General features: G+C 37.5%; 1 protein-coding gene across 1 annotated transcript in view; it reads left to right on the top strand.

Annotated features, from left to right (window-relative positions):
• Nucleotides 1-17762, top strand: part of LOC109091145 — a 63846-nt gene that overhangs the window by 18985 nt on the left and 27099 nt on the right. The window contains exons 20-41 of the mRNA XM_042730524.1: nt 133-807; nt 955-1629; nt 4198-4310; nt 4466-4533; nt 4736-4857; nt 5219-5349; nt 5477-5619; nt 6808-6975; nt 7110-7330; nt 8297-10720; nt 11033-11136; nt 12415-12521; nt 12711-12919; nt 13484-13560; nt 13707-13837; nt 14170-14337; nt 14759-14923; nt 15019-15214; nt 15359-15498; nt 16029-16148; nt 16252-16342; nt 17460-17639. Coding sequence (XP_042586458.1) covers nt 133-807; nt 955-1629; nt 4198-4310; nt 4466-4533; nt 4736-4857; nt 5219-5349; nt 5477-5619; nt 6808-6975; nt 7110-7330; nt 8297-10720; nt 11033-11136; nt 12415-12521; nt 12711-12919; nt 13484-13560; nt 13707-13837; nt 14170-14337; nt 14759-14923; nt 15019-15214; nt 15359-15498; nt 16029-16148; nt 16252-16342; nt 17460-17639 — 6428 coding nt within the window. The remainder of the gene's footprint in view (nt 1-132; nt 808-954; nt 1630-4197; nt 4311-4465; nt 4534-4735; nt 4858-5218; nt 5350-5476; nt 5620-6807; nt 6976-7109; nt 7331-8296; nt 10721-11032; nt 11137-12414; nt 12522-12710; nt 12920-13483; nt 13561-13706; nt 13838-14169; nt 14338-14758; nt 14924-15018; nt 15215-15358; nt 15499-16028; nt 16149-16251; nt 16343-17459; nt 17640-17762) is intronic.

Below are 17762 nucleotides of genomic sequence, written 5' to 3'. Positions count from 1 at the left end.
TTCGTTTCATTCACATTGTCTAATATCATTTGTGTATATATATATATATATATATATATATGTGTATGTATGTACTGCATGTATATTTGGAGGAACTACCACTGATGTACTGATGTTCTTTTCCTTTTTTAGCATTATAAATGTGATGAAAGAGCTTCAGAATTCCCTACCATCAAACAGCACAGCTCAGCCCATCATACCAATGATAATCAAGCTCACAGAAAACCTTCTGAGCTCAAATGGAGGCAACTTGACCAAGGACTGGATCATTAACCAACAACTGACAATGGCACTTGCTCCAGTCTTCCAGTGGGAAATTAGCTCTGTCGATCTTGCTGCAGCTGGGGTGAATCTTGACCAACTTTTGCAAGCCATGGCCCCCCTTCTCTCCCCCGAGGACAAAGCCTTCCTCGCTGTCGCTGAACAGGTGTCTCAGAGACTAACCTATGCTCTACAGGTGTCTAGCACTGATGGTGGTCTCCAAAGTGAAAACTTCACAGAAGCCATCATTAGCACTGTCAGAGTAGTTCTGGAGAGTATTTCAAATGAAAATGGAGCTCTACCTCAGGATGTGGTTAACAGTATTTTTGGTGCTTTTAATGGTTCACTTCAGCTGATCCTGAGCCCCAATATGAGCTATGCCCAAGCTATTGCCCTAACACAGGAGACTATCCAGATGGTAGAGGGAGCAATTCATACCCTTTTACCAGCACAGGCAGCTGAGGTGTTGGTTCCCATTAAAAACAGCATTTTATCCTATCTGAATAACATCTCACAACCTGCTGGATTTGATCTTTGGAATGAACTGTAAGTGTAGATACTATATATTTGTTACTTGTTGTTATTTCTCTTCATTTCACTCACATTTTCTAATATCATTTGTATATATGTATGTACTGCATGTATATTTGGAGGAATTACCACAGATGTACTGATGTTCTTTTCCTTTTTTAGCATTATAAATGTGATGACAGAGCTTCAGAATTCCCTACCATCAAACAGCACAGCTCAGCCCATCATACCAATGATAATCAAGCTCACAGAAAACCTTCTGAGCTCAAATGGAGGCAACTTGACAAAGGACTGGATCATTAACCAACAACTGACAATGGCACTTGCTCCAATCTTCCAGGGGAACGTTAGCTCTGTCGATCTTGCTGCAGCTGGGGTGAATCTTGACCAACTTTTGCAAGCCATGGCCCCCCTACTCTCCCCCGAGGACAAAGCCTTCCTCGCTGTTGCTGAACAGGTGTCTCAGAGACTAACCTACGCTCTACAGGTGTCTAGCACTGATGGTGGTCTCCAAAGTGAAAACTTCACAGAAGCCATCATTAGCACTATCAGAGTAGTTTTGGAGAGTATTTCAAATGAAACTGGAGCTCTACCTCAGGATGTGGTTAACAATATTTTTGGTGCATTTAATGGTTCACTTCAGCTGATCCTGAACCCCAATATATACAACATGCAAGCTAATCACCTCACACAGGAGACTGTCCAGATGGTAGGGGGAGCTATTCATGGCCTTTTGCCAGCAGAGGTGGCTGAGGTGTTGGTTCCCATGAAAAACAGCATTTTAACGTATTTACAGACCGTCTCCCAATCTGCTGGACCAGACAAATGGAATGAAGTGTAAGTATAGACTATATATTTTTGTATACACACATATGTATGTGTGTGTGTGTGTGTGTGTGTGTGTGTGTGTGTGTGTGTGTGTGTGTGTGTGTGTGTGTGTGTGTGTGTGTGTATATACACTGTATGAAGAGTTCAGATGCAAAAGCCTCAAAGTGCCGTTTGAAAATTTCTTCTAAAATGAGAATATTTATCAGCTCCTATGTTTATATCCAGTTATTTCACTTAAATGGCAATCTAACGAACCTATTCATTGCCATTAAAGGGAAATTACTGAAACTAAACATAGGAGCCTAATAAAAAAGGTAATTTTAGAAGAAAATTTTAAACTGCACTTAGAGGCTTATGTACAGTACGGTGACCATGAAGGGCAAAACAGATTACAATTCTGAAAACAAAATAACAAATTACAAACGCAAATGCAAATCTAAAAAACAAAATAACAATTTAGAAAACACAACAACAATTCTGAAAACATTATAACAAGTCAGAAAACACAATGACAAATTAAAAAAAAAAAAAGTCATAAAACACAACGACAAATCCGAAAACAAAACAACACGTCACAAAACACAATGACAAATCAGACAAACCGGAAGAGGTAGGTATAGTTTGAGACAGCACCATTGGTTTGGGATTACTCACTGCTGACTGGACGAGACATCTGTCAATCAACGCATACAGAAAGAAAAAGCCAAAAACAGTCCTGGTAGAAAGTTCGGAGAAGGTCTTAAAGTAGCTCAGTTTAAATGTATTGTATGAATTGCGCTTACTATGGAATAAAACATACGGAGTGTCTATTTAAACTTTGTCCATACAACCTGCCTTATTAGCATTTTGGTATTGGTACTTTGTTAGCTCTAGTAGTGCAGGTGGTTAAGGGTGCGTCTTTGGCTTTTTGATGCAATCGATCTGGGTTCGATCCCAACTTTTGCCGAACTTTTTTTTCTCCCTTTTCAAATCTCGTATTAGCAATCGATTCTATTTACACTAAGTGAAAATAGCAGTATTTTTAGCAATATGCTATTTACACTAAGTGCAAATTCCTATTTACACTGTTAAAATAGCAGGATTTTTTGCTATGTATACTACTTGTTGCAAATAGTGGCAATTATCTGCTCTTCAGTATAGTAGTACATTATAAAACAGTATGCAATAATAACGTATTGAGTGTAAATTGTAATTTAAATTAAAATTATTAAATGGATGCCACCTTATTGGTACAATAAAGCCCTCCCTACACCTACCCTAACCCTACCCTATACTTTATTTTCACCTTTTTGTTTATTTTCTCAATTTTTATTGAAAATAAATGCCTTTACGATGCGTTATAAGAGATTTGAAAAGGGAGAAAAAAAAGTTTCGCAAAAGGTGGGACTGAACCCGGGTTGATCACGTTAAAAAGTCAAGGACACACACTTAATCACCTACGCCACTGGAGCTAACAAACTGCCAGTGCCAAAGTGCCAATAAGGCAGGTTATTTGGATAAAGCATAAATAGACACTCTGTATGTTTTATTCCATAGTAAGCGCAGTTCATATAATACATTTAAACCGAGTTATTTTAAGACCATCTCCGAACTTTCTACCAGGACTCTGCTGTTTTTCGACTGGTTCTTTCTGTATGCGTTGATTGACAGATGTCTCGTCCAGTCAGCAGTGAGTAATCCCAAAACAATGGCGCTGTCTCAAACTATACCTACCTCTTCCGGTTTCTCTGATTTGTCATTGTGTTTTGTGACTTGTTATTTTGTTTTCGAATTTGTCATTGTGTTTTCTGACTTGTTATAATGTTTTCTGAATTGTTGTTGTGTTTTCTGAATTGTTATTTTGTTTTTTAGATTTGCATTTAAGTTTGTAATTTGTTATTTTGTTTTCAGAATTGTAATCTGTTTTGCCCTTCACGGCCACATTTGTTTTTTTTATTTGTTATTTTGTTTTTAGATTTGTAGTATGTTTTGAAAAACAAAGAGATCTGTCCTTTTATAAATTTATCCATCTATCCATCCCTAAACTATCATTAAATAGTTATGGGTCAGTAAGAATGTTTTTTTTTAAAATATAAATTAATAATTTAATTTAGCCAGGATGCATAAAAAATTACTTAGACTAATGTAATTAATAATATTTATTTAGAAGTTTTCTATTCTAAATAAATGTTATTCTTTTGAACCTTCTATTCATGATAAATGCTGACAAAATTGTGTCACTGTTTATACAAAAAATATTAAGCAGCGCAACAGTTTTCAACATTAATAATAACAAGAAATGTTTCTGAGCACCAAATCTACATATATGATTAATGAACAATCATGTGACACTGCTGTATTCAGCTTTTCTGTGACAGAAACATATTTCACAATGACAAAATATATTAAAAAGAACAGCTATTTTAAATTATATTAATATTTCACAGTATTACGGTTTTAGCCTTTTAGATTAAATAAATGCAGCCTTGGTGAGTCTTTCAAAAACTGACCCCAATCTTTTGAATTTTAGTGTAAATGCAATAAATATATTTGTGTATGCACAGGTAATGACAGTTGGTGTTTCTTTTTCATTTTCAGCATTGTGAATATGATGAGAGAGCTTCAGAATTCACTGCCATCAAACAACACAGCTCAGCCCATCATCTCTGTGATACTCAAGGTCACAGAGCATATTCTAAACTCAAATGAAGGCAAGTTCACTGTTTAGTGTTTGTTTGTAATCGGGATTCATTATAAAACAGTTTGTTAGTTTGGATATGCATTAATAAAACTATTTAAACCCTTGTTTCTTTTTTTATTCTATCAAGTTGTCATAGATATATGTACTATATATTTTTTTTCTTAGGATATACAAACATGTGGCACAACCTAGGCAACTTCAGTCTTGGCAGCCTAAATGAAATAACAGAACAGGTAAATTGCTTTTATTTCTCAAAGGCCTGTTATTGACAGCTTCTTCACAATTAACAAATCTTTTGACAAGAAAATGTTGCCATATCATGATATGTATTGATTTATTGTGTAAATAAATACAATACACACACACACACACACACAAATATAAGTGTGTTATGTATACTTGTATCAAACATTCAACTTTTTTGTGATTCCACAGCTTGCAGTCTTTCTGGGCTCTATGTCACCATTCATGAATGAGTCCACCCAGACTGTCACAGAATCCGTAGGCATTCTGGTCCAGATCCTTTCTGGGAGTGCTGACCAGCTGACCTTTGACAAGTAAGCTTCATTTATATAGTCAAGAGAATCATAGAGAGTCCATGTGGCCATAATACTCAGATTCTCTGACAACTTTGACAACTTTAAAATGAACACTGATGTAGTAGTTGTTGGGCCGGTCTATTTCTTATGCTGAAGATTTGACAAGCATTAATATATTCAAAAGCACACATATATTTACATTTTTGCATTTGGCATAATTCATTTTTCCAAAGCAACTTTCATTGCATTTAAGCTATATATAAATTTTTTATGCATGCATGCCCTGGGAAAACCAATGAACATGCATGTTAAAAATAGATTTATTTCTTATTGTCTCTCAGTTTTGAATGTTAATTTGACTGTGTTTGTTGAACAACAGGTTGGAGAAGATGTTAGCTGCTCTGTTTTCAACCTTCAAAGGTACTCCTATGTGGGATTCATTGCCGTCTGTCGTGTCCACAGTTCAACAAGTCATTGTCAACAGTGCTCATAACTTGCAGGCACAAACAGGTGAGAAAAGCAAAGCCTTACTGTTGAATACAGCTGCAAAAGAAATGCAGATTAGGGCGTTCATGTTTCAGACAGTCTATCAGATCTTTACTGTATGCATCTAATGTAAGTGCTTTCTTCTCCTCAGAGCTCTTCCACATCCTCCAGCAGCCATTGTCCAGTTTTTTGTCAGGCATTTTTCATGTTATGAACACAAGCAGTTTCACTGCTCAGTCCTTTGTTGTGGGATTGCCACAGGCTCTCGTGTCAACTGCAGAAGCTGCTTTGCAGGTTAGAACAACATTCCTTTCTACTGATGTGGTGGACTGTTCAGATACTTACACAGACCTTTCTGAAACAATGTAAAGAATGCAGGGTTTTGCTATATATAATAGAGGGTTGGTATGCTGGAATTTCTATATAATCCCACCGAAGCTTGTTGTGAAATGATTGACCTTCTCATTTATGCCATAAACCCAATCAATAGCAAAGTTATGTGCATGATACTGTGTTCTCAAACACCTACAATGGGTTTGTTGTGGCTTCAGCTTAAAATAGCTGAAGTCCTCCTCAGTGACAGCAGAAGAAAGAGTGACATTATGTAAGCATGACTGTGTAAAATCGAAATGGAAAGTTGTATGTATGATCAGTTGTTTTACAGTGGTTCCCTTTAAGACAGCAAAGCTGAGAAAACTTTTTCTGAGTACTCTGATTGCTACCTGAAGAGTAACTGAAACCACAAAAAATGTGAATTTGAAAGGTTAGCCTAGCACCAACTTAAGAAAATCTCTTTTTGTTAGTAAGGACAGTATATCCTAGTAACACACTATGTTTTTCATCAGGCATTGGGGAGATTGGAACTTGCATAACCTGGTGTTAGTTGTTAATTAGCTTTTTGTGTGTTTCCAAACAGCCACAGGCATCATTAATAAATGTATTTGGGAAATGTTCTGACTTTTTTTCTCAAATGAAAAGGCCCAAAAGGCCCACTCAGTGTGCCAATAACTGTATAAATCACAGATAAACAGCTAGTCATTAGCTTGCGAGCATTAGGTGCTACTTTTCATCCCTAGAGAGAATCTGGTTTCCTTTCACAACAGATTCTCAAATCCTGGCAGGAGTCATATATCTCTACTTCTCTGCTACATGTTCAGTGAATGCTTTGTATATGATAGTATCAATGATCACATCACTTGAATTCACAAGGCATAAAATGAGATCATGGATGGGTTTCCCTCCCCTTCCCCTGGGTCCAATGTATGAACTATGGCCAAAACTTTTTGCCACCCTGACAAACTGAGAATATCTGCGGTTTGTTTTCCTTGCATGTGATGATTTTTAGACTCCAGAATTAAATAGTGAATTGTAAAGAAGCAAAACAAAAACAATTCAATACCAATTCAATACCATCCTGTCTATTCTCACCATGTGTGTTAGGCTTTTGTGATAATTATTTTATTTTACATCCTCATCCCTCAGGCTGGTTTGGAGGGTCAGAGCCTGAACTGCAGCTACATGCAGCAAATATGGCAGGATGTCAGAGCTGGTACTGGAATAAGTGAAGACACTGTTGCTTTATGGTGTAACATCAGCCTACAGCCAGTCATAGCAGCCTACAATAAACCAGTTCCAGCCTTTAATATGACGGTGAGACAATAAGTTCAGTTTTATAATACCCAGCCTTTTTTATGGCTCTCAAATGCAACTGTCATATGCCACCACTAGATGGTAGTGTGCACTAAAGACTGATTTAGACTTTGTCCCTCTGTGTTTCTAAACAGGGAATGGCGATGAACCCTCTATGGATAAATGCCACTGCGGGAATGATGGCTGAGTCACTGGAGACTTTCTATGGGGCGATCCTGAACAGTACCTTTGCTAGCAATCACCTTACAGAAGTCTTGTTGCATTACACTTCAATGCTATACAACCTCTCTGTGCTAGAAATAACAAACCAGGCTGACTGGAATGTCCAGCTCTTCCAGATGCAGCTCTACCAAAGGTATTAATGCGCTGGAGTCATTTTTACACTAGCATATATTCTTACCGTGATACATAACCCAAGTCATATTACATGACAGCAAACAAATGGCAGTCTTATAACAGTGAAAGATCTTTTATAAAGATAAACGCTATTGAGCTTTTCACCTTTTTTTTTTCAAACTGTATAGCTTGACTAAATTGCCGACAACAAAAGTGTGCAGCAATTTTGCCCACACTCATACGCCCCATTATACCTCGACATTATAACGAGCCTGATTATATTACCGAAATACCATCTCAAATTTGCCAAGAGATTTGCAGTTATTACCCACAAGGACCAGGGGTTGAAATCATGCAAACAAACTAAGTAAGAGTAATTAAATTTGCATTAAGGTTGATTTATTCAGTTTGACTCCTTTGCTTCCAAACAGGTTTGAGCAGATAAAGTAGTTTCTATTATTCTGTTATCTCTATCTCCCTGCTCTTAAATTGATTCTGCTTTATGTGCTCATCCCTGTAATGAACTGACTACTGATAGGAATCAAATTATGCATTTGCGAATATCTGGGCGAATCAATCACGTAAGACTGCAGGAACATTTATGCATCCGGCTGTAGATCATTGAACATGATGGAAATTGTCTCTAAGTCTATTATAACTGTACAGATCTATTAATATAATATGAGTGCCCGCTGAAATGGAGAGCAAAATCAAGATGAAATATGGAATAATGTTTTGCTGCTTTAAATATAAGTAATCCAGTTTAAAAATTGTAGACGTCTTATGTTTATTTGGTTGATTCATTAATGGTCCCATCAACTCTACATTTAAGTATCTTGGACTGTAATGATTTATAATTTATCACGTATATGCATAACAGTACATTATTTAATATAGCTTTTTAATGGATCCTTAAAGAGCCATTTTTATTTTGTAACTTTTTTGTGAACATCCTAAGTGAACTAATTTGTCTCTCATTCATCAGTCTCTCCTCAGTTCAAATGGCTCTGGATCAAATTAAAACAGAAGCTCCCTGGATGACGCCATACATCGAGGCAATTGGAAAAACTATAGAGGTCATCCAACAGAATGGCAATCTCCTCCAGAACTCAACTGTAAGCCCTCAGATCATCATGCAAGCTCTGGAGATCACGCTTACCGGAATGAATTTTACAAAGGAAACCATTAATTACATCCTGAATGGAGACATATTTATGAACCCCAATGGAAGCACAGTTGATAGTTTAATAAAAGAGGTTATCCAGCAAATCATAGGTATGGGATTGCTGGACGACTGGCCCGCTCTTTATGGAGTAATGCAGCAAGTTCTGTATTTGGAAGATACAAGTGGCACCCTATGGAAAACTGTTGATTTTTTCAACTGGCTGTACACTACTCAAGATACTGGACTAAATTTTGTCTTGGAGATTCTGCGCAAGTTGTACGATATAGTAAGAGATGCCCTAAACAAGATGCCACTGCCGTGTCTCTCGAAAACCTTTATTGACCTTTCGGGGAATGTTTTGTCCATGCTGAAACAGATCAAACTAACCAGTGACCTCTTCGACCCTGTGGAACAATATCTAAGCCCACTTAAAATGCAAATTGCTCAGGGAGAGAACCTGCAAGGTCTTGTGTCCCAAACAAGAAATGCCAGAAGTATTGCTAGCGAAGTACAGAGAGAGCCAGTGGATGACTTCCTTGACCTTCTTGACATCGACTACCAAACCTTGCTTGAAGTTCTATCCATTCCACCGACCTCGACTGAAATTTTGGAGACTATTCATGTTTTCTTTGCAAATCCAGACTTGGGTGTCATCCTGAAGGGTTATTTGAGTGAAATGACTGGAAACACAAAACAGGAGGAAACCATTGACACAGCTCTGAATGTGCTTTCCTACTTGACACTCCCTAGCAATGGACAGCAGTTCTTGGAGATGTTCATGGACATTGGTAGCGATGGGTGGAATTTGCAGGACCTTGGTAAAGTAGAGAAATTTGCAGAGAGCCTGGGAAGAACAATTGACGTGGCCATGGTGCTATCCAACCAGCCACCTCTGAACATTGCGCTAAGAATCGAGCACATGACCCAACAACTTCAAGCTTTGGTGTCAAATATCATCTTACAGGGTGGAAATGGCAGAGACACTGCAATCCAATTCCTCACGGCACTCAACAACATCCTTACCGAGAACTTTGAGGAAATCAAGGACATCAGCCCTCAGGTCACTGGCATTCTGCAAAACATAATTGGCTCATTTTCCAGTCCAGAGTCGCAGATGAGCGTAGCGTCCTATTTAGCAGCCGTAAATCAGTCTGCAGAAGCTTTCGACTCACTTCCCTCTGGAGAGGTAGCTGTGTATTTCAACATATCTGGACAAATGCTGCAAGCCTTTGCATTGCTCGAGGCATATCCCGGAGACATAGAAAAAGTCATGATGTCCACCAGCATGATTTCTAACTCCCTAAACCATGTCCTTGCCCTCTCGAATATCACAGCTCTTCCGAATGGACAATCTGTTCAAGAGGTCACCCACCCCCTCATCCTTAGCAGTGCTATGGCCACCCACATCCTATTCAACCTCTCCATGTCAAACTATAGCCTAAGCAGTGGTGCTGAGAGGGAGATGCTTTTGACCCAGACGTTCAATCAGATGGTTGTCGTTCTCCCCAAGGAAACGCACATGTACCTCTTTGTTATCAAATCGGCTTTATTCACTGCCCTTTCAAGAGTATCCAACACTGCGGAAATCACATCCCACTTCCCAGAAATCTCCCAGCTTGTTACACAGTCTCTTCTTAACTCTCTAAACATTACTTATGATCCGACATCTATGCATATGACTCCAGATGGCCTTGTTTACATCTTGATGACCGTGTCTAATCAAGTGTCCGTGAGTCTGTACGAGGGCCTTATGTTATCTGGTTCTCCTATCCAAATCTCACAAGCCGTGAACTCTTTAAGTGAGGTTGCATCTTCTATATACTCGATAATGCCTGTTGAGGGACGGCCATACATCAATATCACACTCAACCTAATGAAGACAATGTCTTTTGTTCTTAATGACACCAGCACCTTTGGGGATGTCAGTGGGGCTGTCTCCCCAATAGCCAGTTCTGTCAACAACCTTCTGGCCTTGGTGCACAACATGAACACAAATTCCTCCAGCACCATTATAGGTGACCTAGAGCAGACCCTTAAGACAATCCTAATGATCATCCAAGCAGACCAAAACCCTTTCACCCAAACAGCTGTTATTACCCAGCAGCTGCTGCACACCATCCAAAATCTCATCTCGCTGGGCAATAGCAGCAATGTGGAGTCTGAACTCGCCAAAATAGTGCTGGGGGCTTCTAGCATGAATATCGGCCATCTGTTGGGGATGAATGACACTAACTGGACTGACAAGTGAGTTTCTTTGAGGTTGTGCTCCCAAGGCTGGTTCCTGGTTATATGCTCATAACTAGGCCCAGTTTTTAATTTCTTTTTCTTGTTCAATGCATGGCTATTACTTCGCTCTCATAATTTCAGCCACATGGCATTTACCCTGCATAATTGCTTACTTCTTCAGAGAAACATAGTTTATGACTCTGAAAAGAACACAGTCTTGGGGTCATGAAAAAAAATGATCAGAATCCATAGTAGTACATTATGATTAAGCTAACCCAGCGGAAAGAGCAACTTTTTGTTAGTTAATTAAACTTTTCTCTGTTTACATAGGCTGCCTGTGCTGTTGACAAACCTTGCTGATAGCCTTCCAGAAGACCTGCCATATTCTTCTCATATTAAGTCCATCATAAGAAGTCTGGCCAACGAATCCCAAGGTACATAAATCATCTTGCAAGATCTACTGACCTATAACACTGTTCATTCATGGGTTTGATTTCCACGATCTTATGTTCCCACAGTTGCATATAGCATGTACAAGTATTTTGCATTCAGCCGTGTGAATACATGATTATTTCTTTGCATATAATTTAAATTTATTTAGCTCAAGAACAAGATGCATGTGCACAGTAAATGTTGCAGACTCCAGGTTCTCCCTTGGAATAAATTACTCTTAGTAATCCCCACAGACATTAGACAAAGTATGTTGCTTTATGTTTGTGACATTGCAAAGATTTGGTGCTTTTCATAGCAGTGCAGTAAATGGCAGGTTTGAAGTCTGCTTTCTGCAATATACAGCCAGGAGGCATGTGGCCAGACTGAGTATGAGAAAGCCTTTTACAGTGCCTGTGCTCTTTAAAATAGCAAATGTTTCTTTTTCCTACCCCCTACTCTCTTTTATATTATCAGCCCAGTCTATTTAAATGAGTAGTTCACCTCCAAAAATGTAAAGGTCATTATTTACTCTTTCTTGTGTCATTCAAAAACCTGTACACACGTATTATTTAACTATAAATCCTTAAATTTATTCAAATAGTTTTTGTTTTAGGCATAGATTTAACTAAATTTAGTGATGTTTGTGCTTTAAGCAAGAAAAGAATTTAACATTGGGATACAATAATAAACCTAATTAAGAGATACTGAATGGTGTGAAAACAAGTGTCAAATATTACTCAGAGATAACAAGTCAGAAGTACTGATTAAGTTCGAATGAATATTTTTAATTTCTAGTTGAACTATCCTTTTCAAGAGTTAACTTTAAAACATATCATGCTGTGCTCCAAAGTTCACCATTTTTTCCCCTCTGGAGATCCACAGTTTTTATTCCCCAATTTCTTTTTCTGCAGCACTCCCTCATTTAAATCGATAAGCTGCTTTTCAATCCTCTCAGTTTGCTTTATATGTTCCTTAATAAAGCTGATGTCTTGTTGAGCATTTAATTTCCTTCATAACTGTCTAAACTTTTATATTGCTTAAGGTGTTGCACACGTAAGAGCTGTCAGATCTAAATCAGCACACAGCACCATAAAGCTTTCAATGTCTCTTTTCTAACGGGGGATTCTTTGCTAGATCATTTGCTGCTTGCTGCAGTGTGAGGTTGGCCTGAAAGTGGAGTTAGGTGCAAGTAATGATGCCTGTAGGGAATTTAAGTTACTTTAGCTCTGCAAAAGCTTGATCTTTGTTTTCCCTCTTGCATTTCTCTCGCCTCTCTGCAGAAAATCTGCATCTTTTACAGCAAGTGCTAAACACCGCATTTGAATTAGGCTCAGCCAACTGGGCAAATGAGAGTTCGGGCATGATACTGGACCACCTGTTAACTAAGGTGAGATTTTTGAGTGTTTAGATTAAAAAAAGTGACTTTTATAAAACATATGCCAGCAAAAATTACCACATTGTTATTATTGCTATGCTTATGCCATACCAAGTGAATAAAGAATTGTAAAGAGAATTATGATTCATCTCCTATGTATTTCTAAGTATTCTGAAGCCAACTTCTTTCATGATAACGTAGGTGTGTGCTCTGGAAAACATGGCTTCTGTGCAGCTGATCACCCAGGTTCTGCCTCTGGGTCCCAGAGTGCTATGCGACACTGTTGTTCCCGCAGTTCAGGCCGTCTATGTGCTCACAACCAACCTGGTGAACCAAAGCACCAACATCTATGATCTGATTTTCCAGACTTTCATTGGAGACCCTAACACTTACAACACTGAAGTGGACTGGTACTGTTTTATTTGATGACCTTCAACCTTGTTGTTGTAGCTTGTACTATGTATATTCAGCAGGGTTGGGGAGTTACTTACTAAAAGTTGCTGTGCTACTTATATTTTTAGTTGAGTGAAAGTAGATAAATACTATAAAATCTGTAGCTAAAAAACAATGTAGCAGTGTATTCGATCCATTTTTCGTTCACTTCTTCATATAAAGCATTGGAAAACCTGATTCATTCTAGTGAATCAGTTCGGACCCCAAATGATAATGTTCAAAAAAAATCATCAGGTGTTTACATGTGTTTCTTTTTTTTTTTATTAAAATAAATTTACAAAATATAATAATGACATTAAATGTTACTGTTTATCACTGTTTTCCATTTAATGTATTATTATATAATATTGTTTATATATAATATAACAATATATAATTTAAATAAATAGTATTTAGATAAATATATACATATTTATATTTATATAAATAGTGTTAAAACATTTCAAACAGTTTGTATAGGAATACCACTCATGGTTTTAATCTCTGTCTCTTCTCTCTCTCTCTCTTTCTTTTTTATAAAGGACATCAACTCTCTCTCAAATTGTGGGCTTCAACGTCTCAACTCTGAAAAGTCTTAATATCAATATTTCATCTCCAGGTACGTTCCGCTGTCGCTTCTATCAAAAGTACTGCGGAAATGCAAGTGTTCCTTAGCTATCAGATGGTGGTCCAATCAGTCTTTTTCAACCTTGTCATGCATGCATGTCTGCTCTCTCACTTGTCTTTTGTCTTGTGTTCTGACAGCTGAAGTGAAAGTTTCAGAGCTGCTGAAAAACACCACTCTGTTTGTTCAGGATGTCGAGCGGTATACCAACTTTCCCCCTCACATTCTCCTGGCTCTATTAGATTACCCATTACCCAGCAGCAACATGCAGGTACACCACAGCTCATGCATACATCAGAGGGGCTCAAAAGATATGTCCAAAAATCATGGCTTCACACAGACAGAAATGAAAATAAATTGAATCACACTTTATTCTGAGGAAGATGGGCTCTTGGTTCCTCCCAAGGGTTTTTCCCCCATCCTACCTAAACAATTTGGAGCATTTTAATTGCCATTGTTGTCTTTTGCTAGCTCACAGAGGGTTATAGGTCCCAAGTGCAATACGCTTTAGTAACAAATATCTCTGTCCCTGACCAGTGTGAAGTCTTGTAGAGTGCAATTTATTGTATTGTGTTGTGTTTGTAATCTCTCTCCTCTTCGCAGAACTTGGCATGGTTGGCAAACCTACACAAGTGCTCAGACCCCTCGTCTTTGCAACTGGACCCTGCAGGGCAGGAGATCTTCAGCACCTTCTGTGAACGGTCACATGAATGGTACAGCATCACGGTTCTCTTTCTTCGCCATGTGGACATGAAGGCAGCTTTATTCAGGGTAAAGAGCTGGGCACAGAATGTATTGTACATATTGTACATCCAGTGAAATTTAATGTTTTGCATATAGTTACAATGAAATAAATAAAAATGCTTGCTTTTTCTGCATTTATTATTATGGATTTTTCTAATTTAGGGTTAGATATGGGCTGGGGCAGCCTGAGTTCACTGTTAGCCATTCAAGATTTTGCTGTACCATTTAATATAATCTTTGGTTTGCTTCCATTAAATTTAAAGTAAATAGATATTTTTTAAAGTATTATATAATATATTTTTTAAAGTATTTAATTCAAAAGTGTTTGTGTAATTGACTGGATTATACAGCCATAGACATTGCCACTTTTATATTTTTAATCTATATAAACCATTCTATATAACCTTTTATATAATATTTTATATAACCTTGGGGCATTTTGTTGCAGCTGGTGTTGTCAAAAGAAATTCAGGATTTGGTGGCAATCATGCTAGAGATGATCAAGTTTTTGACGGACATTATGCACAAACTGGTACCTGCCCTTAACAAACTGCAGGAATACCTGACAAACATTGGAGAACTAAACCTGGTGGCCAACCAAGAGTTCCACAGTGTAAGTTTAATTTAATTTAATTTCATTTCATTTCATTTCATTTCATTTCATTTCATTTTTAAATAAAACATGTCTATGTATTCTCTTTCCCACAGCTGGTGAGGGGAAAGCGGTCCACCATGTCTAGCAGGGCCACCTTTAGTACCATTGCTCGTGCCTTATGCAAAAATGGCATCCTGACACTGTTCGCCATCGCAAAAGTTCCTATCATAACCGAGACTGATCCTTCTGTCCAGACGGACCACAAAAGAGAAGAGCTGATTAAGAAGTTCAAAATCCCACCCGATGCTAGTATGAATGCATATTCTCAGCACACAGCTAAATGTGCAATAAAGCATTATGATAATGACCTGTCAAGAATCTGCTTACAGCATATTGAGTTCATTTTGATGAAGTGCTGTGGTCAGGCTTAATTAATATACTGCTTATGTCCAGGTCCCTTCTGTATGAACCTCTACTTGGATATGGTGAACACTACAGGCGGCGCGGTGGCCTGGGCCTTCCTCAAACCCATGCTGTTAGGACAGGTCCTGTACTCACCAGACACACCAGTGACGAGAGAGATCATGATAAAGGTGCTGCTTTAAAACATGCATGCATGTAAAAAGCAAAAATGTGTGATTGGATCCAGTTTGGGCTACTTTTACATATGTGTTACATTCTTATTGCAAAAGTTTGAATTTCCATTTTTCGGCCTTGAAAAAAAACTGATGAACGTATGAAATCAAACATGGCAACACCAAAGGAAAGTGTAGTTTACTTGAATCAACAAAAGTTGCTATAGAGACAGGTGTGTAAAACATAGTAAATGACCTTCTCTGTTGGTAATTGTACAGTTCAAATTGTACAACGTAATTTATTCTCCACAGTTGCTAGGAGACATATTTGCAGAGAATCAGATACCTGCAAAGATAAAGTATATAGGAATATCCCGCTTCTTGGGATACACTGCAGCATAAATCTGGACTTCTATACAGTGGAGCAACATCTATACAGTCATATCGATATAGACGGGTAGCCTGGTTACAAAGCAAAATATTGTGTTTTTTTGTAACATTTGGTGTTTTTTTTTTTTTGTAACAAAACATTTCCTTCTTTCTTGCAGTCCAATACTACACTGCACCAGTTTGGTGATCTAAAGCTTTTTGCGTCCGAGTGGATAGAGTCATCGTCATATGTGATGCAGTCTGCCAACATCCTGACAAAAACCTTGCCAATACTTCAGGTATTGAGTCAAGAGAAAATCAAATAAACACTTTTTATTTGATTTAATTATTTTTCCCCCCTCTACTGCATTAACTGCTCTCTTATCAAAATACTCTTCACAGAATTCTCTGCGCAATCCTTTCGTCCAAAACTTCATTCAGACTCAGACCGGCATTGATGTTGCACAAATGAGCACAACTCTCAACCAATTCTGTAAGTAACAATGCTTGCATCATAGGGGTGCAGCATTATTATTACAAAAAAGTTTCTCATTATTATGAGATTTTATTATAACAAGAACGTTTCTAATATTTATGAGAAACAAAGTCATTATCATGAGAAAGTCTTTCATTTTAATGAAATGTTAAGTCAGAATAATGATGTTTTTTCTAGTGCTGTTTAATGCATCCAAGAAAAAAAAATTGTTTACATAATATATGTGTATATACTGTATATGTTAATTATGCATATAGAAATAAACACACATACAGTTTATATTTTGAAAATATTTCCATGTATTTTCATGTACATATTTATATTCATGTAATTGATATTATATATACATATTTTAAATGTATAAACTTAACATATTTTTCTTAAATATATACATGCATTTGTGTTTATTTATATACACATAATAAATATACACAGTGCATACACATATATTATGCAAACAAAAACTTTTATTTTGGATGCGATTAATCACGATTAATCGTTTGACAGCGCTATTTTTTCTAAATAACATACTATAGCATGTTAACCCATAATTATGATAGAGTTTCTCATTATTTTTATAACTTAATGAATCATATTAGTTTCTCAATTGTGGCAGGAATCATAATACAACTGTGGCTTCCATAATACTGTACATTAAAAGAATGTGTATATGTATTAATATTATGAATGAATAAATAAATATTTATTTGTATATAGTTTAATCTAAAAAATAGTTTTTGCTATTAATTATTTCTTGTAAATTCAGATTAACTAATTAAATAACCACAGGACCCTGTAGTTTGTCTATAAACTGTTAGCAATGGGAAGAAAAAATAGACATTAATGGTTCACATGGCAATTAAATCACAGACAACCATCTGTAAATGCTGAAATCATGTCTCCCTGAGAGATAGTTACTCTCAGAATAGAGCTTACGTCTGTGAGACACAGATTTACCCAACCTCCTCTGGGAAAACTATCCCCGTCCGAATGGAGTTTTACAGCTGAGCATTTGACAACTCATGACCAGAGCTAGAGATGCATTGCTCCTATACACAAGAGTCTTATCCTAAATCTGCAGTGGCTTGAACAGTTTTTCTAACTCTCTCTGCAGCAAACATGACAGTCCTTTTAGAGAAAAACAAGTTTATCATGGAGCAGATCACCACCCTCTCCATGCTGATGATGAACCTTTCCTCCTGTGTCAACTTCGACCGCTACCGAGCCTTCAACTCCACTGATGAACTCGACGAGCAGGCGGAGAAACTGGCTCAAAACCGTGAGCTCTACGCCAGTGAGTTCACACACACACACACACATACATACACACTCTCATCAGGAGATACCTCTTCAACTGACTACTCCACTCATGCGTTTGGTGATACTCTTGGTTGAGGACACCGCAGGCACTGAAGAG

The sequence above is a fragment of the Cyprinus carpio genome, chromosome B9, assembly GCF_018340385.1.
Source record: "Cyprinus carpio isolate SPL01 chromosome B9, ASM1834038v1, whole genome shotgun sequence".
Taxonomy (NCBI): domain Eukaryota; kingdom Metazoa; phylum Chordata; class Actinopteri; order Cypriniformes; family Cyprinidae; genus Cyprinus; species Cyprinus carpio.
Note: the sequence above shows the minus strand (reverse complement) of the source record. Positions and strands in the feature narration are given on the sequence as shown.